General features: G+C 38.4%; 2 protein-coding genes across 27 annotated transcripts in view; one reads left to right on the forward strand and one right to left on the reverse strand.

Annotated features, from left to right (window-relative positions):
* The window catches only part of Nrxn1 (neurexin 1), a 997,953-nt gene extending 984,673 nt beyond the window's left edge, over positions 1–13,280 (forward strand). For all 26 annotated transcript variants that reach the window (XM_090336957.1, XM_090336958.1, XM_090336944.1 and 23 more), the window contains one exon: positions 9,668–13,280. In XM_090336957.1, coding sequence (XP_090193083.1) covers positions 9,668–9,975 — 308 coding nt within the window. In that variant the 3' untranslated portion in view covers positions 9,976–13,280. The remainder of the gene's footprint in view (positions 1–9,667) is intronic.
* A 9,698-nt stretch (positions 13,281–22,978) lies between these two features.
* LOC150060761 (ADP-ribosylation factor-like protein 6-interacting protein 1) lies at positions 22,979–24,992 on the reverse strand. The gene is given in 1 exon segment (XM_090336964.1): positions 22,979–24,992. A coding segment is annotated over 1 exon segment (519 nt). The 5' UTR covers positions 24,846–24,992; the 3' UTR covers positions 22,979–24,326.
* Between the last annotated feature and the right edge of the window lie 363 nt (positions 24,993–25,355).

The following is a 25,355-nucleotide window of genomic DNA, read 5'->3' on the forward strand; positions in this document are numbered from 1 at the left end:
ACAAAGAAAGAGTAGGGAGGGAAAGAGGGAAGAGGAAAGGAAGGAAGAAAGGAAAGTAGATTGGAAACAAGTTAGGGAGGTACTTTCTTTTGTGGAAGCCACTTTTACATCAATGGCATTATGGCTTCCTTCCCTGGAGAATTCAAGTTTGAGTAAAGAGCTATGAGTAGATCATGAGGGGCCAAGAGAACAGTAGATAATTGGGTCCATTAGTAAAAACCCTGATGCTTTCAAACAATTGCTCTGAAACTTAAAGAATGCATTTACCGTGTAACAAGTCTGAGGACCTTGAAGATGACTCAGCGGTGGACACATTGGTTTACAACCTGCTGGAGTATTCCATAAATACCACAATCTGCAGACGCCCTGCAGAGGAGAAACACAAAGCATTCCACTGCCTGCTCATTTGTTAGATCCACCAGAGTCAAACAGGGGGTGTAGTGTGCTGCCCATTCTTGCCCATGTCGTGTTGTGGAGCTGGCAGGCTGGGCTAGTTGGAGAACTCTATTGTGTAGGCCCAAAATGAGTTTTTTAATTTTCTGACATCCTTTCTATGCAATACCTAGTTTTCTGGGGAAGATAACAATCCTCTCTTTCTCAGATCCTTTCCTTTTAAAGATGCCTTTTGGTGTTTTAAAAGGAGCAAGAAAAAAAGAAAAAAAAAAAAAAACACAAAACAAAACACCTATCAGTCCCAAGCAAGTGGCAAATGTTGCTTGATTTCCGGATTCTTTCTGAACCTCCAATTGATTTGGGAAGGGCTTTGTCAAACCTCCCTTGAACCTCTTGCTTGACCTCTACATATTAGATTCTAAATTAGCAAATGAGGAGAGGGGCTGGGGGTGGAGGCATGTCATTGCTGGTCACAGAGAATAAGAGGCATTATTTGCCTATAAATGTAACATTGTGACCTTCCTTTCTATGAGCAGTGGCTTCTGTTTCAAGCACTGAAAAATAGGGAAAATACTAAGCTTCATTTTCTTTAAGTGGGAAAGAAGAAAATTGGGCTAATCTCAATTCACAGACACCCCAGGAGCCCTAAAATTCCATTTTTTTTCGCAGTATTAATGAAGAGGGTGCTTGGAAGATCCACATCTTCCCCTATTAATCTGAAACTATTTCCAAGCTCCCCTAGAATTATAATTGATTCCTCATTTAATAATATACAGTATAAAGCTCTCATCTAATGAGATCCTTTTAGGTAATTCTTTTTTAAGTAGAGTGGAGAGTGAAATTTGAAAGCAATCTTTTTTTGTGGGGGGGAGTAATCTATGATAAAACATCTTGGTTCAAGATCATGGATGAGAAAGAAGTTCAGTTTTGCCAATGATTTTTTTTTTTTAAGAAAGATTATTGTAACACCAAATGCCCAACAATCCTAGGTAGGAGAATGATACACGTAGAATACTAAGGAGTTTTATGCTTCTTTACATGCTAATCTGAAATGTATAGCTCATACTTTATTTTTTGACCTTCATGTCTCCCCATCCCCCTTTATGCCTCATAGAGCTTGAACTCAGAGCCTGGACACTGTCCTTGAGCTTTTTCTGCTCAAGGCTTGCACTGTACCACTTTGAGCCACAGTGTCACTTCCAGTTAACTGGTGGTTAGAGGTGACAGTTTCAAGAAGCATGTCCCCAGAGGCTGTAGGCCTGTAATCCTAGTTATGCAAGAGGCTGAGATCTGAGGATCAAAGTTCAAAGCCAGCCCAGAAAGGCAAGTCCATGCTACTTTTATCTCCAATACTTCTTGGGCTTGCTCTGAATCATATCCTCAGCTCTCATCCTCCTGAATAGCTAGGATTATAGGTGCCTAGCCCCTTTATTTCTTAAGAAGATAATAATTTACCATTCCTTTCCTTGAAGTTCAAGTGTTGCATTTTCATTGACATCAGTGTAGCATGACTCTCATGACCCCTCCTTCATGGGACAGGATCACAGTTGATAAAGAACCAATGCTTTAACACCAGCTCACAAAGTTGCTTGGAAACATACCCATACCCTGAAAGCTAGCTTTGGAAACAACAGGAACTTAATATGATTATATTGGAGGGTTCATCATTCAAGCATATAAAATAGTTCCATAAAAATGACATTTTGAGTAGCATAAAGGAGCCTCTGGTGGTATATTACTGTCGGGAAACTTATTAATGGAGAATACAAGGCCATCTCCTCCTAACTCTCCCCCCCCCCCATCAAAACCTCATTATATGTCTTAGGATTTAGGTCCTTAAGTATCATTTCTCATTCAGATTTTTTAAAATACCAGCCAAGTACCGTTTTACTTTTAAACAATAACCTTTGATTGTTTTGTTTCCAAACCCTAAGAACAACTAAGATTGTGAAACACTTTCCATTTAAATGTGAAACTTTCAATGAAAAGTTCATTAGTATTCAAGATTTACCTTTCAAAATCAGTTTTGTAAATCATCTTGCTAAGTCATTGTGAATTTTATACTTCCATTGGCATGTCCTAATGGATAAATAGGTATCATTAGACAAAAAAAAAATCAGGAATATACAGGCTTTAATGCAAAGTTTGTAATTTAACTTAGCCCTCACATCGTCATCTGTATAGCATTTTCAAAAATTAGTAAACAAAATATTATTTGCTTTTGTAAGTCATAAGAATGTGGCTTGGTGGTAGAATGCTTGCATGTATGAATCTCTGGGTTAGAGTCCTCTGTACCACATAAGGAGAAAAAGTCAGAAGTGGCAATGTGACTCTTGTGGCAGAGTGCTATCCTTGAGCAAAAGAGGCTCAGTAGCTACGCGCAGTAGCTCACGCCTGTAATCCTAGCTACCCTGGAAGCTGAGATGTAAGGATGAAGTTTCCAAAACCAGCCTGTAGGAAAAGACCTGAGACTCTTATCTCCAAGTAACCCCTAGAAAAATGGGATGTGGGGCTTGGCTCAGGGGTGGGGCGGTAGCCTTGAGCTGAAGAGCTCAGGGACAGCACCCAGGGCGAGTTCGAGCCCCATGACCCACAAAAGAAATAAAAAAGAAGCTCAGAGACAATGTCTAGGCCCTGAGTTCAATCCCCAGGACTGGCTAATAATAATAATAATAATAATAATTTTATCTGTAATCAAAATTTAAAGTTAGCATGCCAACATAAAGCATAAAGTATGTTTAATAAATGAATAATACTGAGACTTTTTCCAGTAAAAATTAGTTTACCCTGTGATTTGAAATTAAGAATTTGGCAGTACATTTTGTTTATTGAACTCCTTTTTTAGGAATGCAATCTGAACTCTATATCAAAGTCCAATGTGTCTTTTTGATATGTTTGTCTTAGGGCATTTCTGAAATGGAACCTAATTAGTCCATATTCAAGAAAATAATGTTTTCTAGAAAAGCAGAACTAAGGACTGTCAAAAAGAAAGAACACATATTGAGACAATGTTTTCCCTTATGGTGCTAATTTATGGTAACTACCTCAAACTTGCTCCAGAAGCCAGTCCAAGCAAAAGACAGTGAAGCTCCCATCAACCTTAATAAACCAGTGGAGTCAGCTACTCTGGAGGTCTTTGAAGAGTGTCAGATTAAGTCTGGACCTAAGAAAAGACATCAGACACTGTCCTAATTAAAGTTAGAGGTCTGAAGTCTTTGCTATAGTGATAGGGCAACCTGCGCAGGCTAGAAAGAGCAAGAGGCTGGATTTACTCCCATAATAACTATCTCAGCACAGAGGATGTTAAAATATTTGAACATTTCATTTGTTAATTTTTATGCAGAGCAAGAATTGTACGTATTCTTACTTTTTTATTATTGTTTTATGTTTTCAAACCTAGGGCCTCATATATGTATATGAGACACATTGCTCCTTTTACTATGAAAGTACTAGAAAATGTCTGTCCATTTTCTATAACACATCATCTGATTTGAGTAAATTGGTTTAGAGTATGGTATATATTAACTGTCTTAACACATAAAACTATAACTAACTAAATAAATAAATAAGCCTACCAAAATAATGGTGATATTGATTAGACAATGATAAAACAGAATTCATGGAGTTAACATAAATCCACTAGATAAAGGCAGAATGTGGAAAACTTCTGCAGAAGGTCAAATCCCGGAAGGGAAAGAGGCAGCAAGATGGGGAGATAGAGGAGGAAAAGGGGGAGAGAGAGACAGAGAGAACAGAGACAGAGACAGAGACAGACAGTGACGCAGACAGAATGACAGAGAGTATTGAAAGCAGTTTTCACATTCTCCTAAGGTAATATTGTTTATCTCAGGAATTTTTCTATAGCCATTGTCTAACTATAAAAAGTGTAGGTAAGGGACTGGGAGTTTGGCCTAGTGGTAGATTGCTTGCCTAGCATGCATGAAGACCCAGGTTTGATTCCTCAGTCCACATACATAGAAAAAAGCCAGAAGTGGTGCTGTGGCTCAAGTGGTAGAGCTCTGACTTTGAGAAAGCCCAAGGACAATGCTCACGCCCTGAGCTGAAGCCCAGGACTGGCAAAAAAAAAAAAACAAAGTGTAAGTGAAAGAAGGAACTATGGATATGAAAGAGGTCTTAATTCTTGTAAGGTCTCTGTACTTGCTAATGCCAGCAGTAGATAATGAAACCAGAAAAATGTCTAAAGACTTCAGATAGCTTATTAAATAAACATATCTGCTTTTTCATATGTAGACTTATCATTTCACACTCAATTTCAGTTTGAACCCTTAAAAAATGTAGATAGTCCAAACAGCATGTAGATTGTCAACTTGACACATAAAAGAAAATATTGGTATCACCTTATATACATTATGCATGATTCATGATGTTGTTTCCCTTATGTCATTGAAACAGGAAATACAAAATTCTAATTACTTAGATTTCACCTCAATCTTTCTTTGCCAATGACCTGACTTTAAATGAAAGATGTGTCACCACAAAAATTGAATACTTGTCTATAATCATACTGAAGCCTTGGCTTGTGACCTCCATCCCTCTCACTGAAGTTTACCATTGACCCAGATTCCTTGTGTCTCTGGCTCCAATATGAACTGGCTGCAAAAGCTTCAACTACCTATAAAAGAGTTAACACTTCACTATCCAACACTGAAAGCTCGCTCCCCTTCCGTCCTTCCTTCCTTCCTTCCTTCCTTCCTTCCTTCCTTCCTTCCTTCCTTCCTTCCTTCCCTCTTTCTTGCTTCCTTCCTCTTCAATCCTTTCTTTATTGTCCCCCCCCACCACCATGTCTCTTTGCTTTACAGTGTCAGTACTGAGTTTGATCTCAGGGTCTGGGTGCTGTATCAAGCTCTTTCACTTCAAATGTAGTGCTCCACCACTTGATCCATAGCTATTCTTCCAGCTCTTAGGTGGATAATTGGAGGTAGGAGTCTCATAGACTTTCCTGCCTGGGCTGGCTTTGCAGCATGATCCCTCCCATCTCAGCCTTCTGAATATGTGGAATGACAAGAGTGAACCATGGGGGCCAGACAGTCATTTGTTTTGCAAATTTTTTCAGCACTTGTCTGAAAGGGTCAAAGGAGAAAGGGACAAAGTTAGTTTTAATCTATTCACATAGTTTTACCTCTGCTAAAATAAAATATGTAGATTTTTTTCACCTGTCAAAAGTGTTGTTAGTATATTACAGAGAAAACTGCATAATCTTCAAATCTATGGGATTCTTTGATTAAAATCCATTCTTTAAACATTCCTAAATGCTTTGCATGACATTTAATTTCTCTCTTATGTCTATGAAAAAATTATGCAAAAATACATGAAGCCTGACTAGCCATTTATATTTGCTACATTATAATAAATATGAAATACCCTTAAAGGTTTTTCAGAGATCAAAATAAAGCATTAAGGGCAATCAATAAGTCAACTAGCATTCATAATTCATAAATATATTTGAATTTCTCTAGCCATTGTACTTCTGAGAAAAAAGTCCTAATAACATATATACTTTTGATATTAGGAAAAACTTAGGGGAATAGCATTTATCTCACTGATTTGAAGTGGAAACAGGAAAAATATAATAATATTTATGGAAGCAACTGTAAACTCAAAAGAGGTCTACAGTGGGCCGGGAGTTTGGCCTAGTGGTAGAGTGCTTGCCTAGCATGCACGAAAACCCAGGTTCAATTCCTTGGTACCACATACTTAGAAAAAGCCAGAAGTGGTTCTGAGGCTCAAGTGGTAGTGTTCTAGCCTTGAGAAAAGTCCAAGGACAGTCTTCAGGCCCTGAGCTTAAGGCCTGAGCTTGGCAAAAAAAAAAAAAAATACAGTGATATGTATTATAAAAGTAATTAAATGTTTAATATAAATGAAAAAATGATCCTTTATTGGGCTTAGAGTTAACTTTTGGAAATGCTTTCCTCTATTTTATTTTTTAATGATTCTATTTAAATGGGCTAGATGCAAATATTTTTTAGGCCTCAGATGATTTAAGCAACATTTTGGCGATGTTGCAAAGCAGGCAAGTAAATAGGAGGTATTTTTCAAATGCTTATCTAGGATAAATCCAGGTTTTGCTTTTTTTTTTTTTTTTGCAATGTCATTTTGGTTTAAAAGCAGCTGTTGTTGGAATATTATACATAAATTTGTTTGAAAACCATGTCAGTAGAACGGGACTGGGGAGGGGTAAGCAGGAGAAAATGCAGAAGTGAGTACCCATCTCTAAAAAGAAATGTAGGACCGGGAGTTTGGCCTAGTGGTAGAGTGCTTGCCTACCATGCATGAAGACCCAGGTTTGATTCCTCGGTACCACATACATAGAAAAAAGCCAGAAGTATTGCTTTGGCTCAAGTGGTAGAGCTCTAGCCTTGAGAAAGCCCAAGGACAGTGCTCCAGCCCTGAGTTCAAGGCCCAAGACTGGCAAAACAAAAGAAAATGTACTCATTACCTTACTTATGGAACTACATCTGCCTGTTCATTACCTTTACAATAAATTTTAAAGGAAAAATAAAACATTATGTCAGGTATAGATAAAGGTAAAATTAAAGGTACTACTCCCATTTATGACAGCAATTTCCAACTGGGAATATGTGTGTGTGTGTGTGTGTGTGTGTGTGTGTGTGTGTGTGTGTGTGTGTGTATGTATATGTGTGTGTGTGTGTATGTGTGTGTGTGTGTAAACACATGCATCTGTTATTTGAAATAGAGGAGAATGATGAGTGACACTGATCAAGATGCATTGTTATCACACAAATTAATATGTTGAATTAAAACCTCTTAATACAAGTCCGTAAGGAGAAATTTAAAATAGAAGAAAAAAAAATAAAACAAAAAGAAAATTTAAATTCCACATTCCATTGCCATCCCTAAATTACTCTCATGGGCTGAATGGTTACATCTCCATCCTCTGTCATTTCTTTCTAACCAAGTGAGATAATTGTGGACAATGTGTGCATATGAAAGCATTTCATCAGGTAGGAAAAATGATGTAAGTTAACATTTGAATAGGCTTCCCTGTAACCTCTTGGGATGCCATGCTAAAAGAATACATCCCAAAAGCCACAAGTAGAAAGTTGTCAGCTAAGAAATGCCAGCAGCTGAGCTAATTGGCACACTTTGGCAAAGATGAGTGTATTGAAAAGGGAAAATGCCACCTTCAGTCTGTCACATGAGTGACAGTTAGCACAGTGGGTGCTTTGCTTCTTGAGAGGAAATTAATTGACTGTAATCAAATAGTGTAGATTATAGTTTTATCTCCTCCTACTTTGGCCAGAGACATAACTTCAAGACTTTTTTATTCAGCCACATACATGAGTTTTTGTAAAACAAGCAATGCCATATTCAGGAGCAGAGAGTGGTTTCAACTGTTATATTTGGATCTAAAGAATGCTGCAGAACCAATCCCATTGCAGATTTAAAACTGAAAGGCATTACTTCTTAACTGTATCTATATGACTTTATTTGGGGAAGGAAACCCCCTTCCCTATGACAAAAAACAAATTTCATATTGAGGCAGAAAAAATAATGTTTGAAAATGAAATAACATAGCACTAAAAGCTAGATGATTTTGCAAATGATTCCTTGTAATAAAGAGAAACTTTTTAGAAATAATCAAAACATAAAAATATATGAAAAAAGAAATAATAAAAACAATTAAAAAGTAATGTTTAGGGGTAGTGAAATAAAAATGTAGTTTTAGTCTTCTTGAATTTTTCAATCCCTGATCTGTATGCTCATATATATATATATCACACATACGCAGACACATGCATCATATGTGTTTAGAACATAAAATATTATATATTATTGCATATAAGATATATTGTTTGTATTGGAAGAAACATATTTATGTAACCTTGAGGTAGTTTAAATTCATCATGAACTATAAGGAATAATGTTTTGAATCTTTTAGCAATTTTTTAACCTATTAGAATCTGAAAGTAATCTTTTCCTGTAGGACAGCATAGAGGATGGAGCCTCAGAGAAGACAGACAACAACGTGTAGAAATTAAAATAACACAAATCAAGGAGAGATAGCATATTTTCTCTCCAAACTTTCTACTGCTTTGTAGTACACACAAAAAAGATGGTATAGAGAGAAAAAGAGCTCCACATTTGTTTCCTTTATTCTATTTTCTCAGTAATTCCCAAGGCTCTTTCTTTGCCTTCCATGGTCATCCAGGGAAGAAATTAAGTGCCCCATAGCCTATCACTTGAACAGGGGAAGAGCTTTCCTTATACCTGGGAAAGACTGGCTGAAGGTTTGTCAGTTGAATAAAACTAGGCCAGTCAGTAGTCTGTAATCATTTGTTACATGCAGAGCTTTTGATTCAAAAGCAATCTAGAAGGCATTCAGAATTAATTTTTTCAAAAATTTAACTTTTTCCTTCAAATCTTCAGCTTTGAGAATCACTCAGCCAGTAGCAGTGTACAAAAAAATGTATTATATTCAATAGTATATATATGATATATATGATACAATACATTACAACATTGAAGTACAGTATGATATATAATGAAAGTGTTCATATTACATATAATGTTGTGTGTATATATATATAGAAGAGAAATGAATCTGAATCTCGAACAGTAAATAATAAATTTTGCTTCAGTTTATGCAGATGTAAAATCACCCTTTAAAAAGGAAACAATTAGATATTTAAAAATGCCTGCATTATCTTATTCTTCAACACTGATTTTATTACGAGGCCGTGTGAATTTTAAAGCATTTAGCTATCCTGGATCAAGCCTAGAGCTGGCTCTTGTTTTTTCACAGTGGCACCAATTTCTTAAAGTGACTTCCTTTAGCAGCGTCAAGGTTAGGGCTTGTGTGACTGAATCTGGGATCTTGTCTAATTGCAAGATCTCTACCTAATTGCAGTGAATTTGGGGTGGGGTGTCTGAGGGGAAAAAAAATGTGGCAGGCCATTTGCGTTTTGATCATTTTGAGTCAAATCTCCCAGGATATGTGAGTGCGTGCGTGCGTGCGTGTGTGTGTGTGTGTGTGTGTCAGAGAGAGAGAGAGAGAGAGAGAGAGAGAGAGAGAGAGAGAGAGAGAGAGAGAGAGAGAGAGAGAAGACAGACAGACAGACAGACAGACAGACAGACAGACAGACAGACAGACAGACAGACAGACAGACAGACAGACAGAGCGGGCGCCTGGGGGTTTGAGCGGCGGGCGGCCTGCGCGCTCGGTGGCTCAGGTGGACGGCCGGGGCGTCCCTCCACTCCGAATCATCCACTCGTGTTTGTTTGTCTGTTCCAGCCAACCCCACCCGGGTGGGCGGCCGGGAGCCGTACCCGGGGTCGGCCGAGGTGATCCGGGAGTCGAGCAGCACCACGGGCATGGTGGTGGGCATCGTGGCGGCGGCGGCGCTGTGCATCCTCATCCTCCTCTACGCCATGTACAAGTACCGCAACCGCGACGAGGGCTCCTACCACGTGGACGAGAGTCGGAACTACATCAGCAACTCGGCGCAGTCCAACGGGGCCGTGGTCAAGGAGAAGCCGCCCAGCAGTGCCAAGAGCGCCAGCAAACACAAGAAGAACAAGGACAAGGAGTACTACGTCTGACCCCTCCCCGCGAGCACAGACGGTCTCCACCCGACCCAGACCTAAGAGATGACTGGATTGACTGTCCTTTTTATGAAGCACACACACACACACACACACACACACACACACACACACACACACACACACACACACACACACACACACACACACCAAGACAGGGAACGCAACCAGGAAGGGAAGACTGTTTTTTTTTAAATAAATAAAAAAAAAGACCACGATAAAACAAATCAACCGCAGATAAGTGATCTCCTGCTCTTGTTTCTCAAAAAAAAAAAGGGAGGGGGGGAGGAAAAACAACAACAACAAAAAATAAATAAAAATACATAAAAATAAAAACAGGGGCCAATAAATTCCCTAACATCCGCAGTGTTTTTCTTTCACTCTGCCTGTCTTTATGTTGCTGGAACATTTCTCAAAGACAGTGGATGACGGCACGCATTCATAAAGCGAGGAGTATTTCTTCCACCCCCGAGACACGACACAGAGAAAACCACACACACAGAACACGGGAAAAATAGTCAAAATCGAAAACTCAAAGAAGCTACCTATGATCCTGGATTTAGCCAAAGTGCTAGCGCTTTCCTGGGAAGTCAGTCAGTAAGATTGCCCGAGAGAAGACCACCTACTGGACTGACCCACCCTGCACCCCTTCCTTGAGCCTGCTCAGCCACACCACGAGCACCCGGGTGCAACTGAGGCAGAGGTTGGAACTTGCGTTTGACATTTAAGTGCTGGCTTTGTTTTTTGAAGACTTGTGTTGGAACACATGGGGGAAAAAAAGCCCCTTTCTGTTTGTGAGAGGAAATATAAAAGTATGGAGGCCTTATTTTCCAAAATAATAATAATAATGATTAATAATGTGAAATATAAGGCACATTTTCACACTAAAACTTCAAAACAACAAAAAAAATCGAGAGGGCATAGATGCAATCATGGGGAAATTTTCATGCACGCTTACTATGTTATTACATATGTTTATATAAAACCCATCTCTGTGTGCTTTCTGGACCGTGATAAGTGACGTTTTATAGCCTGTTGTATAGCAAAATGCAAAATATATCTCTGCTCTTCGGCCATTTTTGGTAAACTCAATGTTACAAGTGTTGCTAAGTATAGGGAAGTTTTATGACATCGGAGCAACAATGATTTTAGTCAGATGATTTTTTTTGCCACCATTATAAATTGCCACACTTACTTTTCTAAACAAGAATTACAGTGTAGTGTTTATTCTAAGAAAGATATGTATGAATGTATATAAAAAGACTCAGCTACTTTTTTTCTTACATGTACAGCCTTCATTCTGTTGCAATTAAGTTTTAGTATTTGTATGAAAGGTGTGAATTAGAAAGTAAAATATATACATATGTATCTTATAATCTTTTTTCTCCCCCAAATTTCACATGCCCATATTTGTTTACCATTTTCAATCATAAACATCACACACATCAACACATACACACATCTACACACAGGAATCCATTACATAGGATGGATGCCCCAAATATACATACTGTAGCAAGTACTCACTGACACATGGAGAAACAGGAAGGAGAATAGTTGTGCCAACGTATTATGACAAATTAGGGGTGATTGCTTCATTCAGATCCTAATTTCAGGATCATCCAGAAGACACTTTAGTCCCTAATGAAATGGAGCATTTTCTTATCAAATAGAATATCGCTGGTATACTGGTATACTGCTGCATGGGTAAAACGCATTATGTGGGCAGGTTATAGAAGCAAAGTCTATCAATTCACACCTTAATCCTGGCTTCTACAACTGAAAAACTTTGTTTCCAGTAAAATAATCCAGATATTCTTTGAACTTGATGTACATGATCAACTCTTTTTGGAAAGTCAACCTTTTCTCAACTAAAAAAGTATTTTCAGTAATATTTCACTCTGTATTACTACCCATTCTAAAAATTCATTCTCTATTAATTGATCATTGACTAAATTTTAACTCTTCTGATTTTTCCTCTGTATCCTTAAATATAGGTTTCGTTTAACATACCTTAAGTAGTAGGAAAGTCTAGGTGATACACTTGTTTTTGCATATTGTTTTGATGATGTTCACAGCAATAAATTATTCGTAGGAGAAAAGAATGCAAAGGAAGTCTGTTATTACAAGGCAAGATGATGCTTTTTGGCAAGAAATGGTCACATTACTTGAACATCAAGAATGGTACTAGATGTCATACAAGAAAAGAATGCCTTTTATAATTAGCTTTAATCAGCAAAGGCAAAAAAAATGCAAAACATCTTTTGTGATACTTTCAGTGATGAAAAATGCCAAGATGTGGCCTGGATTTCTGACGTAGAATACGGTAGAAATGCATAAAATTCATAGCAAATCACCACAATTTACAGTTGCCAAGACATTGTGTAAGAAATATCAAAGGCTCTCATGACCCAGAAAGTAGATGGCATAAAATGTAATATCCATTTCTTCAATGTCAACTATTTTTTAAATCTTTTTAATTTGCCAGGTTAAAGAACTCACAAGTCTTTTCCTACCAATCCCTCTCATTCAATCTTACTCAGGGAAAGCCAGTGAAATAAAAAGGAGATATAAAACCACTAATTTACAGCTTAATGTTAGAAAGAAAATGATTGCTTTTCCATTAGAGCTGTTGAATTTGAGCTAGTTTCATATGCAAAGAATCTAGAAGGTAATAGATAATTAAATGAACAGTGTCATTTTTAAGCAGTGTATCTATGAGATATGCTGTCTGGGATTGATTACAATGACTTTTTCCCCTTCAGCATCATCTTTTAAATTCCATAGGATGATATAATCCTCTACTGAAAATAAAATGATTTCTAATCCTTTTGAACTACACCAAACCTAGAAGTTATTATTTTCCCTGAATGGTGAAAGAGGGAAATGCAGAATTAGAGAGAGAAAAGACTTGCATAAGATCTCTGTGTCTTCATACCAAATGAATCAGGGTTCTCATAGAGTTTGCAGTTAATAGACAATTTCACACAACCTGGCATAAATTTGATTACATCTCTAGACTGTAACTTTTCTGATTGAATCTGCTTCCTCTTTTTTTAAAATACATGTAATATGTTGCCTTTTTCAAAAAAACAACCATGACAATAATTTGTGAGCTGGTCAATCCCTAAGACATCCAAAAACGGCCACGTGCTCTTACCCTTCTAGTACTTTGTGTCATTGGGTATCTAAGGGGTTTGTTTTGTTTTGTTTTTCTGTTGCAAGGCGCCAATTTATCCATTATTGGAAATGCTAAGCAAGTGGAATTTACTGTTTTGTTAATAAAATATTTCTTAATACAACTGTGGGTTTACTGGTTGGAAATATTGCATGCGGCATCATTTGTGATAAAATGAAAGTCAAAAAATCATAGCCTCAGACGGGTACAAAAAGAATATCCTTTAAGCATCTCTGAATTCATTCATTTAAATATGTAGGCAATGGCCAGACACATGACTATAAGACTAACTAGTCAGGAGGCTGAGATGTGAGGACTGAGGTACCAGGCTAGTTCAGGAAGAGAAGTCCATGAAACTCTTATCTTCAATTAACTACCAAAATGTTGGAAGTAGTGGTGTGGCTCAATTGTTGCCTGGCAAAAATTGTTAATTATTTTTAAACCTTGGAACTTAAAAATAATTTCCTGAGAGAAAAGTGTAATTTTGGACCTCTAATTCCTTTCCAGTAGCAAAAGTTTCAACAAAAGAACATTCAACTCATCTTTTATCTCTATTATACATGCACCTGTTCTTTTCTTTCCTACTGTTAACTCATATGCTGGTAAAGGTGATTTCTATGATTAGTTGAGAAATGTACAACTAAAAAAAAACAATGCGGAAAATCAACAAGAATGTATACATTGTTTCCAGAATTTCCTTGCTTATTCTCTTGACTACAAAATATGCCCCTTATTTCCTTTATCTTATAGGGCTAGAAAAGATGTAGTTCTCAATACTGTAAAAACACACAATCCCGTTACACACTGTCTTCACTTTCTAAGTTGCCACTTGGCTGTTGCTTTTGTATCTACAAATGGTATCACCATGTAGATGGACTTTAATGTATCAGTTTACGACCTTCCCAACAGCATGACTTCTGTCGTTGAGATTTTCCCTGAATCTCAGTTACTATACAAATTAGATTTTTTTTCAAACATTAGGGCATTATTTTAAAATATACAATTCTGAGATTTTCCCTTTAAGTATTATCCTAGTTATTTCTGTTTTCCACCTTTATGCTAATTACAATTGATTGCCGGGATGGTCAGTCTTGGCCTGCTTTCCTTTAATGTTTAATCATGGTATTAATCTCCCCTCATATAGATTTAGCCCAGTGCATACACAAGCCCCCAAACTGTAGTCAGTTCCCTTCCCATAGGCTACTGAAGAACATTTCTACGTTGTGCCCACTTTCCTAGGCTTATATATGTGCAAGCTCACCTAAGGCTATCAGCAGGTCCTGTGTTCACTCTGTCCTTGGTTCTCAGCTCTTCATCCTTCTTTTGACTTTTATACATTGGCAATTGCCAGACAGGTTTTCTTTAGGTATCTCAGACACATATCCTGCATTGACTTTGTTAGTGCCAATGTACACCATTGAATCCATTCCGCAAGAAGACTGAAAGCAACAGAAACATTTAAGTTATAGCCCACTCAAACTTAAGAAAGACTACCTCAAGTAGTCTAATTGTCTGAGTCCTGATTAGTTAAGAATGTGATTACGTCAGAACCTGTCATAAAGCAGGTGATTCCTACAATTCTACTCTTCACACAGGGCTTTTCCAATAACGCTACTCTCCTACTGTAGCAGATGCTACAACGTTCTATTAGGCTACCACATTCTGCTTTGCATTTCTGTTGAACTGAGTCAATTTTGTATGTCTCTCTAACTCCACTCATTTTGTTGCCTGAGCATAAAACTTTGCTTTCTCCTCTCCATGGTCCACTCCGTTCTTCTTTGTAATGCTTTCTCTGATTAATCCAGTTAGAATTAATTACTACTTAGACAGAGGGTCATGGCTCAAGTGGTAGAGCACGTGCCTAGCAAGCCGAAACCCCCGTATCGCCAGAGGAAAATAAAAGAAGAATTACTTTTTTCATGCACAAACATGGGGCCTGCCCTTCTATTTTATTTTGCCTTGGTCTTGTCTGGATGACGTGTTTATTTTCCCAATCAGTCTAATTTCAAGTCTTAGCTCTCACAAGAAAACGCCACAGATGGAGAGATTAGAGTGCCCTTCTCTCCTTGTACACTTATTTACTGCTGCTCAGAGCTTTTGTACCGCATGTATGCTTCTTTTTAGATAGTGAAGATTCACAATATAATTATCAATGGTTCTATTATCATACTCATGACGGTAAGAACATTGCTTTTAAAAAGATCCAATTCTTCTCTTTTTTTTTGTAGAACATCTGTGACAGTCTATTGCCTGAGCTATGCATTGAATATGTAACTATGAACCCATAGACAGTTTCCACTTTGACAGGGAAACAATTGTAAAGAAAGAAGCTTGCACCCTCAGTGTGCATCACAATGATAGCATAAAGAATATAGGGGTATATGGTAACAAAAGAGTTCCAAAACAGTGAGATAAATAACTAATTAGTCCAGAGAACTCATGATGATAGAGTTGCAGAGGAAAGAGCAGGAAATGGACTTTAGGTCAAAGTGCTGTGTTTGTATAGCCTGATGAGAAAATGAATGTAGCTCGGACATGGAGAGGAAGAGTGCCAGGAGAGGAATTGTACAATTTTGTTTGTAGGTGACATAAAATACATTATCATAAGCTTTCTTATCAATTAATAACTAGCTAATTAATTCTGCAATACTGGGAATTGATTGAACTCAAAGCCTCATGCTTGTTTGACAAGGTCTCTACCACTTGAATCTCACATGTAACGCTTCTTGCTTTTTAGGTTTTCTTCAGTACATCTCCCCAGCTCAATCTCTGATCACAATCTGCCTACTTTCACCTCCCACATAGCTAAGATTAGCCTAAAGCCCTATTTGGAGTATTCTTTCAGACTGATATCAATAAATTTTTCCAGTTATTAAAAATTGCAAAACAACCATGATTCAGAGAATAAAATAGAATTCAAGCATAAACAAACAATTAAACTTTTAAAAAATATAATGTAATAAAATAAAAATTAAATTGAGACATATTTGGAAATAAGATTTGTGAGAGATCTAGAATTTAATATTGGAGGCAAAAGGAAAGAATTTGATTGTTCTTGGATATTTGGTAATTCAGATGGCAAAATAATGCAATGGGAGTTTGTCTCCGATTTTATGCAAGAAACTCAATTCCAGGTGCATAGCTATTTAAAGGTGAAAGCCAGAAGAGTTAAACATTTAGAAGAAAATGAAGTAAAATATTGTAACTCTTAAGAGAAAGATCCAACATCACAAATTATAAGTAAAAAGATAAAATTTATAAGTAAAAACATACTAAATTTTAAGTTTTCTTTGTAAAAGAAATTAAAATATGAAAGAAAGTACAATAGGTTAGGCAGAGAAACTCCCAAGACACACAATTGATAATTATTCAACATAAAATATTTACATGTTTGCAGTCAATAAGAATTAAAAGATTAAGTGTGAATAGCTACTAAATAAAAGATAGACTGCATTGTGTGGTAAGCATATGGAAAAGTAATTTATTAGCAGTCATGGGAATAGAACTATGTTCAGATCCAATTTCATAACTCCGGGGACAACAAAATGTGTAATATTTGACAATATCAAAGGAACGTTGAGGATTGGAATAGGTAAACATTTACTTGCCCCAGGTGGGAAAGCAAATTGTAAAAAAAAGTTTAGCCTCCATTTAGGAAATGTTAAGATCTTACAACACAACCTAGGTAAGTGTATTCCACAGTTATGAAGTGTTTAAAAAGGAAGAAACTAAAACATGGAAGTGGAAAAGAACTCATAAGAAAACTGAAGTCTTTCTTTCTTGTTTTTTTTTTTTTTTTTTTGGTTGGTCATGGGGCTTGAACTCCGGGCCAGGTTCTGCCCCTGAGCTCTTCAGCTCAAGGCTAGCACTCTACCATTGAGCCACAGTATCACTTTCAGTTTTCTGGTGGTTAATTGAAGATAAGAGTGTCAAAGACTTTTTGTGGCTAGGTTGGCTTTGAACCCGGATGATCAGATTTCGGCTTCCTGAGTAACTAGAATTACAGACATGAGCCACTGGTGCACAGCTTTTTAGTCTTTTATTTTTGAAGAGATTATGGATGCAAATTTGTTTAGGAACCAGAATGTAGTTATACTTCCCATCATAACTCTACTCTCTAAAAGGAGAGCAGCACAGAGTGCCTGATTTAGACAAGGACAGTGCTCAGACCCTGAGTTCATGCCCTACGACTAGCAAAAATAAATAAATAAATGAAAAAAGAAAAGAGAAAAAGAGCAAAGCAAAGATGAACAAACCAAAGTAAACCATTAGACCAGTTGCTCTGAAGAAGAAAAATTCTAGGGGGACAAAAAACTTAGCAACATTCTGAGTTGAATCACATAGTCAAGTTAGAAACAGCACATGGAAATGAGTGCACCTGCTTGAGCTGAGAGACTTAAGGTAGACATTTAAATCCAGGAGCCATCACCATCTCTGAAGTACCTGAAGCCACTCAAGTGACAAAACAAATAGTGACCAAGAAAAGTAGAACCTTTTGTCATTTGGGTTTGGAATAGAAACCCAAAGGCCCATGTGTTTGGCTAGATCACCAGTCCGCATCAGTAAAGGTGCATAGTAGATACTTTAGGGAGTAAGGCTCTGAAGAAAGAAGTTAGGTTATTGAGAGAGGGCACTTGAAGAGAATGTCTGGCTCTGCCCTTTTCTTATTTTGCTTTGCTTCCCAGATGAGCAGCTTTATTCTATTGCCCCATGATAGATCATGATAGTACTGTTATGCAGATCCCAATCATTATGAACTAAAACCTCTAAAACAGTAAGCCAAAACCTCAAGTTCCATTAGGATCTTTATATCTGACTAACACTCTTTGAATGAATCAGCTCTATGCACCTGGCATATTGTTTGTTACAGGTGAGCAACTTGTAAAGAAGTAAGCAACCATAAGGTTAAGAAATGCCAAGAAAGCATTTCCTCAAAGCAAAAGCAGCAGGAAGCTGAAACTGGGAGGAGCACAGTAGACCCAGGCCCAAAGTACTCAAGCCCCTTTCTCAAGCAATAGTTTGGTTCAGTGGCACATGGCTATCCACCTAGCTGTATGGAAGGCTGAGATCATACAAACAACAATGTTCATGAGACTGGATGCAGTAGATTGTCTGTCATCTCAGCTCTGTGGAAAGCCAAAATAAAGGGACAGAGGTGTAGGGGCACAGGCACAGGCAAAAAAAAAACCCTACCTCTATAATAATCAGTACATACAAGAGAGTATGGGTTCAGCAGAAGAGTATCTATTCACCAAGCAAACACGTGGCCCTGAGTCAATACCCAGTACTGTGAAAATTAAATAAGCAGAAAAAAATAAGTTGGAGAAAGAACAAGGGAAGACAATAACTTTACAGTGAGGAAGGATTTTTGTATTGAAAATTCAAAGGCAAAAGCATCTCCTTTCTAATTGACACATGACTAGTTACATTGGATGACTTTGGTTCTGATCTGGACAAAGTTCAGTTCCCCTATTTATACCACAAATGCGCATCCTGCCATACAACTACACATCTAGTTCCCTGAGGACCACAGCTGCGACCAACACTTCTCTTTTTAAGCCCCAGTGAGCCTAGTTCAATGTTGAAATGCAAAGGAAATTGGTAAGTATTTGACTGACTTTGGCACTGATGTTTTCCTGGCCCTATTTCTCTTGTTGTCATGGTCCTTACAGTATGGGCAAGCAGCAACCTTCCTGGGCAAAGCCAAAAATAGTAACACTGGTCTGACAAGAGCATGCTTAATTTCTTTTAGACATTTCATGTAAGTTTGTTTTGTCTTCTCACCACCTCCCCCAGGTCTAAAATAATAATACCACAATGGGAACAGACAAAAGTGAAAGCTGATCCTCTTAATTCAGTTTGGGATTAATACAGAACAGATGGTAAAGCATTTTTAGACCAGGCGATATTTGAGAGCAATAAGTGGAACTGTGCTGATGCAGTTGCTTTAAACTTGAAAACACAAATCCACTCTGGATGCTTAACAATCTCACAGTGAAAAACAATGTTGGAACAAATGTTTGTTGTATCTATGTAGCATCTATGCAATGTGTGTGTGTGTGTGTGTGTGTGTGTGTGTGTGTGTGTGTGTGTATTCCAACTAAACTTAGGACAATTTAAGACATGTCTCAAGATTGTAAGAAGGCATTTAGTTGTCCTTACTCAAGATAGTACCTCTACTTCTCTCCCTGACATGGAAAGAATGACTATGCTAAAAAGAAAAAGAGTTGAGGGAGAAAGAAAGAGAGAGATTCCCAAAGAGCTACTTTCCTAGCATCTTTCATGAGAAACTGAGGCTTTCAAGAGAGAGCTGTGGCCAACTTTTCCATTACAATTTTTTATTCTGTTTCATATTTCTCTAATTATAATTAGTACAATGCAAAAACCTTGTCTCATAACCTAAGAAACTTCTAGAAATAGGCTGATGGTGCAGTTTCCAATTTAACCTGAGCCAAGAACCTTTCTGAGTTTTGTGTGGAACTTTTCTAACCTTTGCTACCCCAATCATTTATTTATTTGATTTGATCATTTTGATTTATTAAAAATATTACTACTGGCTTTAGGGTCCTTGGAAAGGATACAAAATATTGATAATAAAATTTAATTAAATCTAGCACAGGAATGAGGCAAGAATCAGATAAAAGAGAACCTTTCTTAGAAAATTCCCCAAAATATATTCTTTCATATGAGGATATGAGACCTTAAAGATAAGTATACATGTATACACATTCAGGATTGAAATTGTGAAAAAGTTAGAAAAGGGGGGGAGAAGAAAAGAGGAAGTTAGAATGTGAACAATACCAAAGCATTCACATTGTATCTGTGAATGAAAATGGTAAAAACCAAACTCACTGAAAGCTGTTGAATAAAACGTGGTAATGTGGTAGAGAGAAAGAGAAGTACAGAATAAGTAAGCGGTCAATCTGATTAAAGTATAGAATAAATGAGAAATCTCATGCAAAACTAATATGCCTTTTCAGAATGAGTACTACAAACACAATTGATGCTAATAAAAAAAAAAAAAGAAAGAAAATGACTGCAAAGGAAACTAGGCTTGTTGGCACACACCTATAATCTCACTTTACATTGAAAGGCAAAAGTAGGATTTGGAGTTTGAAGCCAGCTTGAGCTATCCTGTGACTAGCAGTCAATGCTTTAATAAAAATGGCAGGCAAAGAGAGAAAATTTCTGCCTCATGATTAGAGGGAGGCACATCTAAATTATTTCACTAAGAGCATCACAATTTATCCTTGATAAAGAGGCATGTATTTCATTAGACTCTGACAAACCATCATAAACAGTAGCACAAGAAACAAAGTTTAGGTTATCTGCCTGGAGGTGTATTTATTTACCTTTTGAGGAGTACAGGGGAAACACAGGTGCTGTTTTCACAAAAACAAAGGCACTAGACCCAGTCTCTTCTCCTCTCCTCTCAGTTCACCCTAAAGGGATGCAGAGCAGAACAGGCTTAGCATTTCCTTTTCAGCCCTGATGGAATCCCAGACTTTCTTCAAGCAAAACATGGCTCAGACAGTACTGTGGGTGGCTGTGACTAAAAACAAATCCATTCATTCAACAAATACAAAGACCCAATCATGTGCCAGACCATTTTCTAAGCACCTCACCTGCCTCTCATATCAAAGCAAACAGAGCAGAATCATTTCCATTCACCAGGCAACTGACATTTTAAAAATAAGGGAATTAATGATCGTTGGTTCTAACGGAATCTTTTTGACCCACAAAAGGAATAGGTGAAATAGTAAACATGAGGGTCAGGAAAAAGGTTCACCTCTGCCAGGCAGAGAGCCCTTCCTGCCAGCTTCGAGCCTTGCCTTTCTGAATGACTGTGGTGGCTGTGGGTAACATTTCCTCTCTCCACTCCTCCCCTGCTTCCTCAGGGCTAGATTATGCTACCCTTCCACCACCTTTCCTTTTAATCTGCTCTTCCTGTTCTCACATGGAGAGAAATTCAAAGCATTATCTGCTTCCAACCGAAGGAAATAAAGTCCTTTTCTCCACAGGGCTTCCTGATTGACTTGTTGAGTGCTAAGCCCTTGTCCCCTGGTTTGATATTTCTCCTTTCAGTGATTGAGGGAAATCTCTGATGACAATACTGTACTGCTGGGGTAGGGCCTAAAATCAACACCCAAAGCTTTCCTCCTGGGTGAGTTGTGATCAGCTCAAGTGATTCTGAAGAGGAAAAAAGAGGGAAAGCTTCCCCACAACTTGCCTTTTCACATGCTTAGTGATTCTTAAGTAATCACCGTTCTGCCCTCACACACCACAGGATTACGTTGCCCCTGCCTTTCTGCCAGCTGTCAAGTCAGGCACAGAGCCAAGCCATCGGCTGGGTTGCAGAGATAGTCATGCCATGTGCTCACAGCAATGTTCAGAGCTACCCAAGCAGCAGCAAACACACAGTCATACTGGAGGCTGATGCCGGTGATCAGCAGTCAGGGCAGTCAGGGCCTGTGCATTGCTCCACAGGCTTATCAGAGTCATATTAACATCCAGGGCTTGCCTTTTTTGCTGTGCTAGGTGACATTTTTCTTTTTTCCTCCTGGCCAGACAGGCTATCTGTGGAAGGCAATGATTAGCCTTCTAATTTCAAACAAAGGGAACACCACATTCCTGTACAAATGCTTGCTTGTTTCTAATAGGGGAAATTATATGTATCTTGTTCATTAACAAGATGGGACCCAGTGGTATATGTCAGAAAGGTGGAAATAAACACAGTACAAGAAAATTGATTATACCTGTTCAAAATATGGCTGAATGGCTTACTGATTCTTTTTTGTTCAATTTTTATAATATCAGCCATTTAATTTAATACTTTTTTACACCCACATTTATTCCTGGCTTCAGCTCTCTTTTTTGATTGTGTTACAAGTTACAAACAGGTTTATATTCTCATACACAGTCATTGTAGACTAAGAATTATTTTATTTGTATTGATATACAGGGACAAGCTTACATTTTTTTGTCACAAATTAAATTTCTTCCTTAATATGCTTTCCACTCTAAATTGCAGTACAATCAATCATTGTAAGCATATATTTTGTTTTTTTTCTCTTGAAAGAATTCATCAAGTCACAAATATAAGGAAAGAAATGTATATGAACAGAAAATCATCAAAGTTACTGGTATATTTTGTCATCCTATTTGTAAATCTATTTACATTTATAATTTCATGAATAGTAAATGAATGGGCATTCTCTTCACTGAGTAATAAATGTATGGAACTTTTAGAGCTGTATCTTATATTTTTTATTGTATTGCTTCTTTTTTGAGATTCAGAATTTTAACATGAAATTACAGACAAATATTGATCCTGATGAGAAGTAGAAATTGTGTCATCTGGTAATACTGAGCAAGAGGGGAAAAAAGGTAGGTGGTACTGTTAAAACTTTTATACAATGTGAATTAAAACAAGAAGGTAACACCTGTACTTCATTTTATGTGTGTGTATGTGCATGTGTACATGTATGTTTGTGTTTGGGTTTATGTGTAGGTATGTGTTTTCTATGAATGCCAATACTCTTCCTAGGCGAGATACCAGAAGAACCGTCTCAGAGATCCATCTGAGCCTACCTGTCATAGTGTGTTTATGATACCAGGAGTTGGAAATGTTGAGAATGTTTATCAAATACATTGTACCTTTAATACTTTGTCCCTGTCTTCATTGTTCCCATTGCCCATTTTTCTTTTTTTTTTGTACCAGCTGTTTTAATTTTCCCCCTTATACACCAAACAAAATTAGAAGAAATGCAGGATTAAAACTGCCAAGTAGATCATTTGGTAGAACATGTGTTCACACACACACACACACACACACACACACACACACACACAAATCCAGACAGGAAGACAGGCTTATTTACAAGGAGGAAACATGTAAAATTAAGGTAGTTGTCATGGACACATTAAAAAAAACAGGGAAGGGACTAAGGGAGGTCAAGATGTGTGGCAAATGTACAGCGGGAGGAAGGGGAGGCTGTGGCTCTTTGGCAGGGGTGGCAAACACAACCATCAGTGCAATCTGTCCACAAAAGAAACCAGTCACCATAAATCAGCAGGCTGCCAAGTGCTCCCAACTATGTCACAGTTTGGCCTTCAGATTCAAACCTACAAATTCCAACTACTCGAAAGTCCTAGGGGCTAAGGAGAAAAGAGCGCTTCAAAGAAGCTTTCCAAGTCACAAAATCCACATGGGCCCAAGGCCAACCTGCCAAGGCTGGTCTCTACAGCGGCCATGTGGCTTCTGAGGCATGGAGAAGGAAGACACCAGTGCTAAGCTACCCCAACGCAAACGTGTGGCCGCTGGAGCACAACTCTGATGCTTTTGAAGGCTTTTTGTGGTCTTAGGATTTGTAGACAAAAAGTTTTATTTTCTACTGCAGTGAATCTGAATTAAACACAGGAAGACTTGTGCCCTGACTGGCTGGTCTTGGAGTAAAAGTCACAGACTTGTGTCTTAACCAACTGCAGACTTGAAGTCTCAGCTGCAACTCTGCCATGCAGGCCTGCTACAAAGCCTCCTCTCTAATCTTGGAAGGATGGGGTCCTCAGCCTTCGAGGACTGAGCAACCTGAGGCAGAACCAGGGCAGGAGCGCTGTAGGCCTGCTAAAATCCTCATCACCAGTGTTTCTCAGATGCGGCTGGGCTGGACAGGCATGGGGAGACCCCCGTGCTGAGGAGGGTGTGGAATGCACTTCATTTGTTCCCTGGGCATGAGGAATGACTGAGTGTTGGTTGGTCTTTTCACGGGTAGTAAATGTGTTCTCTGTACTCATGAAGCCGGGCAGTTTGGAAGCAGCTTCCTGTAGCCATGTTGAACCACCATAGTCCACGCAGCCACTGCCAATCTGCACCCGAAGTCACTACGAACTGCATCCTAGCATTTATTCTAAAGCAAAATGCCGATTCTGGGAGAGGAAAATCAAGGTCACACTCACTACCAAGTTGTCCATTTAAGGCCAACCGACAAGAACACACCCAGCTACACTTGACTTAAAGACACTATGCACCAGGCCTGACTGGGCAAGTGTGAATTCCTATGAACTAAGGGCAGAGAGGAGGAGAGCAAAGCGCTACTGTGTAACATTGTACAATCCAGATAGCGTGGAAGGAAGTGTTCAGGGCTGGCCAGACTCCGCGAGCCACAGCGCACTATTCATTTTTCTTTTCCTTTTGCTTGAGAAGCTTGTTGATCTCCCTCTTGGCCATGCCAGTGTACTTGGAGATGACTCCATGTTGATTTAGTCCAGGAAGCAGTAGCAAGGAAGTCACGATCAGGTAGGTGAGGAGGAGGTTGTGGACCTACTGTCCCACCCAAGCCACCACAGCCAGAGAGATGATCGTGGTCAGGAAGTACACTTTAGGCTTCTCTTCCTTTAGTGTAAAGAGACGTTTCCACCAGCCCACAGCTCTGCGTCGGGTTTTCACTAGATTGCTGCAAATTTCATGGAATCTCTGCTGTTGTTCAGTAGTCCATTTATTGGAGCCAAAACTTTTAGGCGCCAGAATGGGAACAAGGTAATCAGCCAAGCATAAAAACATAACAAAACAGGAAACACCGGATAGCACAGATGGATCTAGATAATAGATAATCAGAAACACCAGGGACACCACACCCAAGATGGCAGGTGGAAAGCAGGCTCTCTCCCATCGCAGGACTTTATCAGCCATCAGCTTCACTTCTCCCCATCCCACCAGCTGCTCCTCCAGAGTCTAAGTTTCGGCAGCCAGCTGGTTGGTACTTCGGTTATCTCCCTCCGCCATCGTTGCTGAGCAAGCAAGAGAGAGCGGCGGCGGCCACTGTCAGAACCAACAGCCCAAGCCGACTCCCGCACGGGGACCCCAACCCCCATTGCCCATTTTTCTAGATGGAAAAAAAAACTCACTCCTCAGAATCCTACTCAGTAGTCTCAAGATCTATTACCTCCTTCTAGCCTCCCAAAGAGAGCTTTCACCACTTTCCTGGGATGGATTTATTTCCCAATTAGGAAGAAGAAACAATAAATGTTTAAGTTGCTAGTGTAAATGAATGTTCCTATTGCACAAATTCTCTTCAGATTAAATCATCCTGGTCTAATTATTACTGTTGTTTTCTCCATTGAGTCTAATGCTGCTCATATCTTGTGAGATATTAAATACTTAAAAACAATCACAAAAGTTTATTAGATTATACATAATCCT

Source organism: Megascapheus bottae, chromosome 7 (assembly GCF_031878675.1).
Source record: "Megascapheus bottae isolate mThoBot1 chromosome 7, mThoBot2.hap1, whole genome shotgun sequence".
NCBI classification, from domain to species: domain Eukaryota; kingdom Metazoa; phylum Chordata; class Mammalia; order Rodentia; family Geomyidae; genus Megascapheus; species Megascapheus bottae.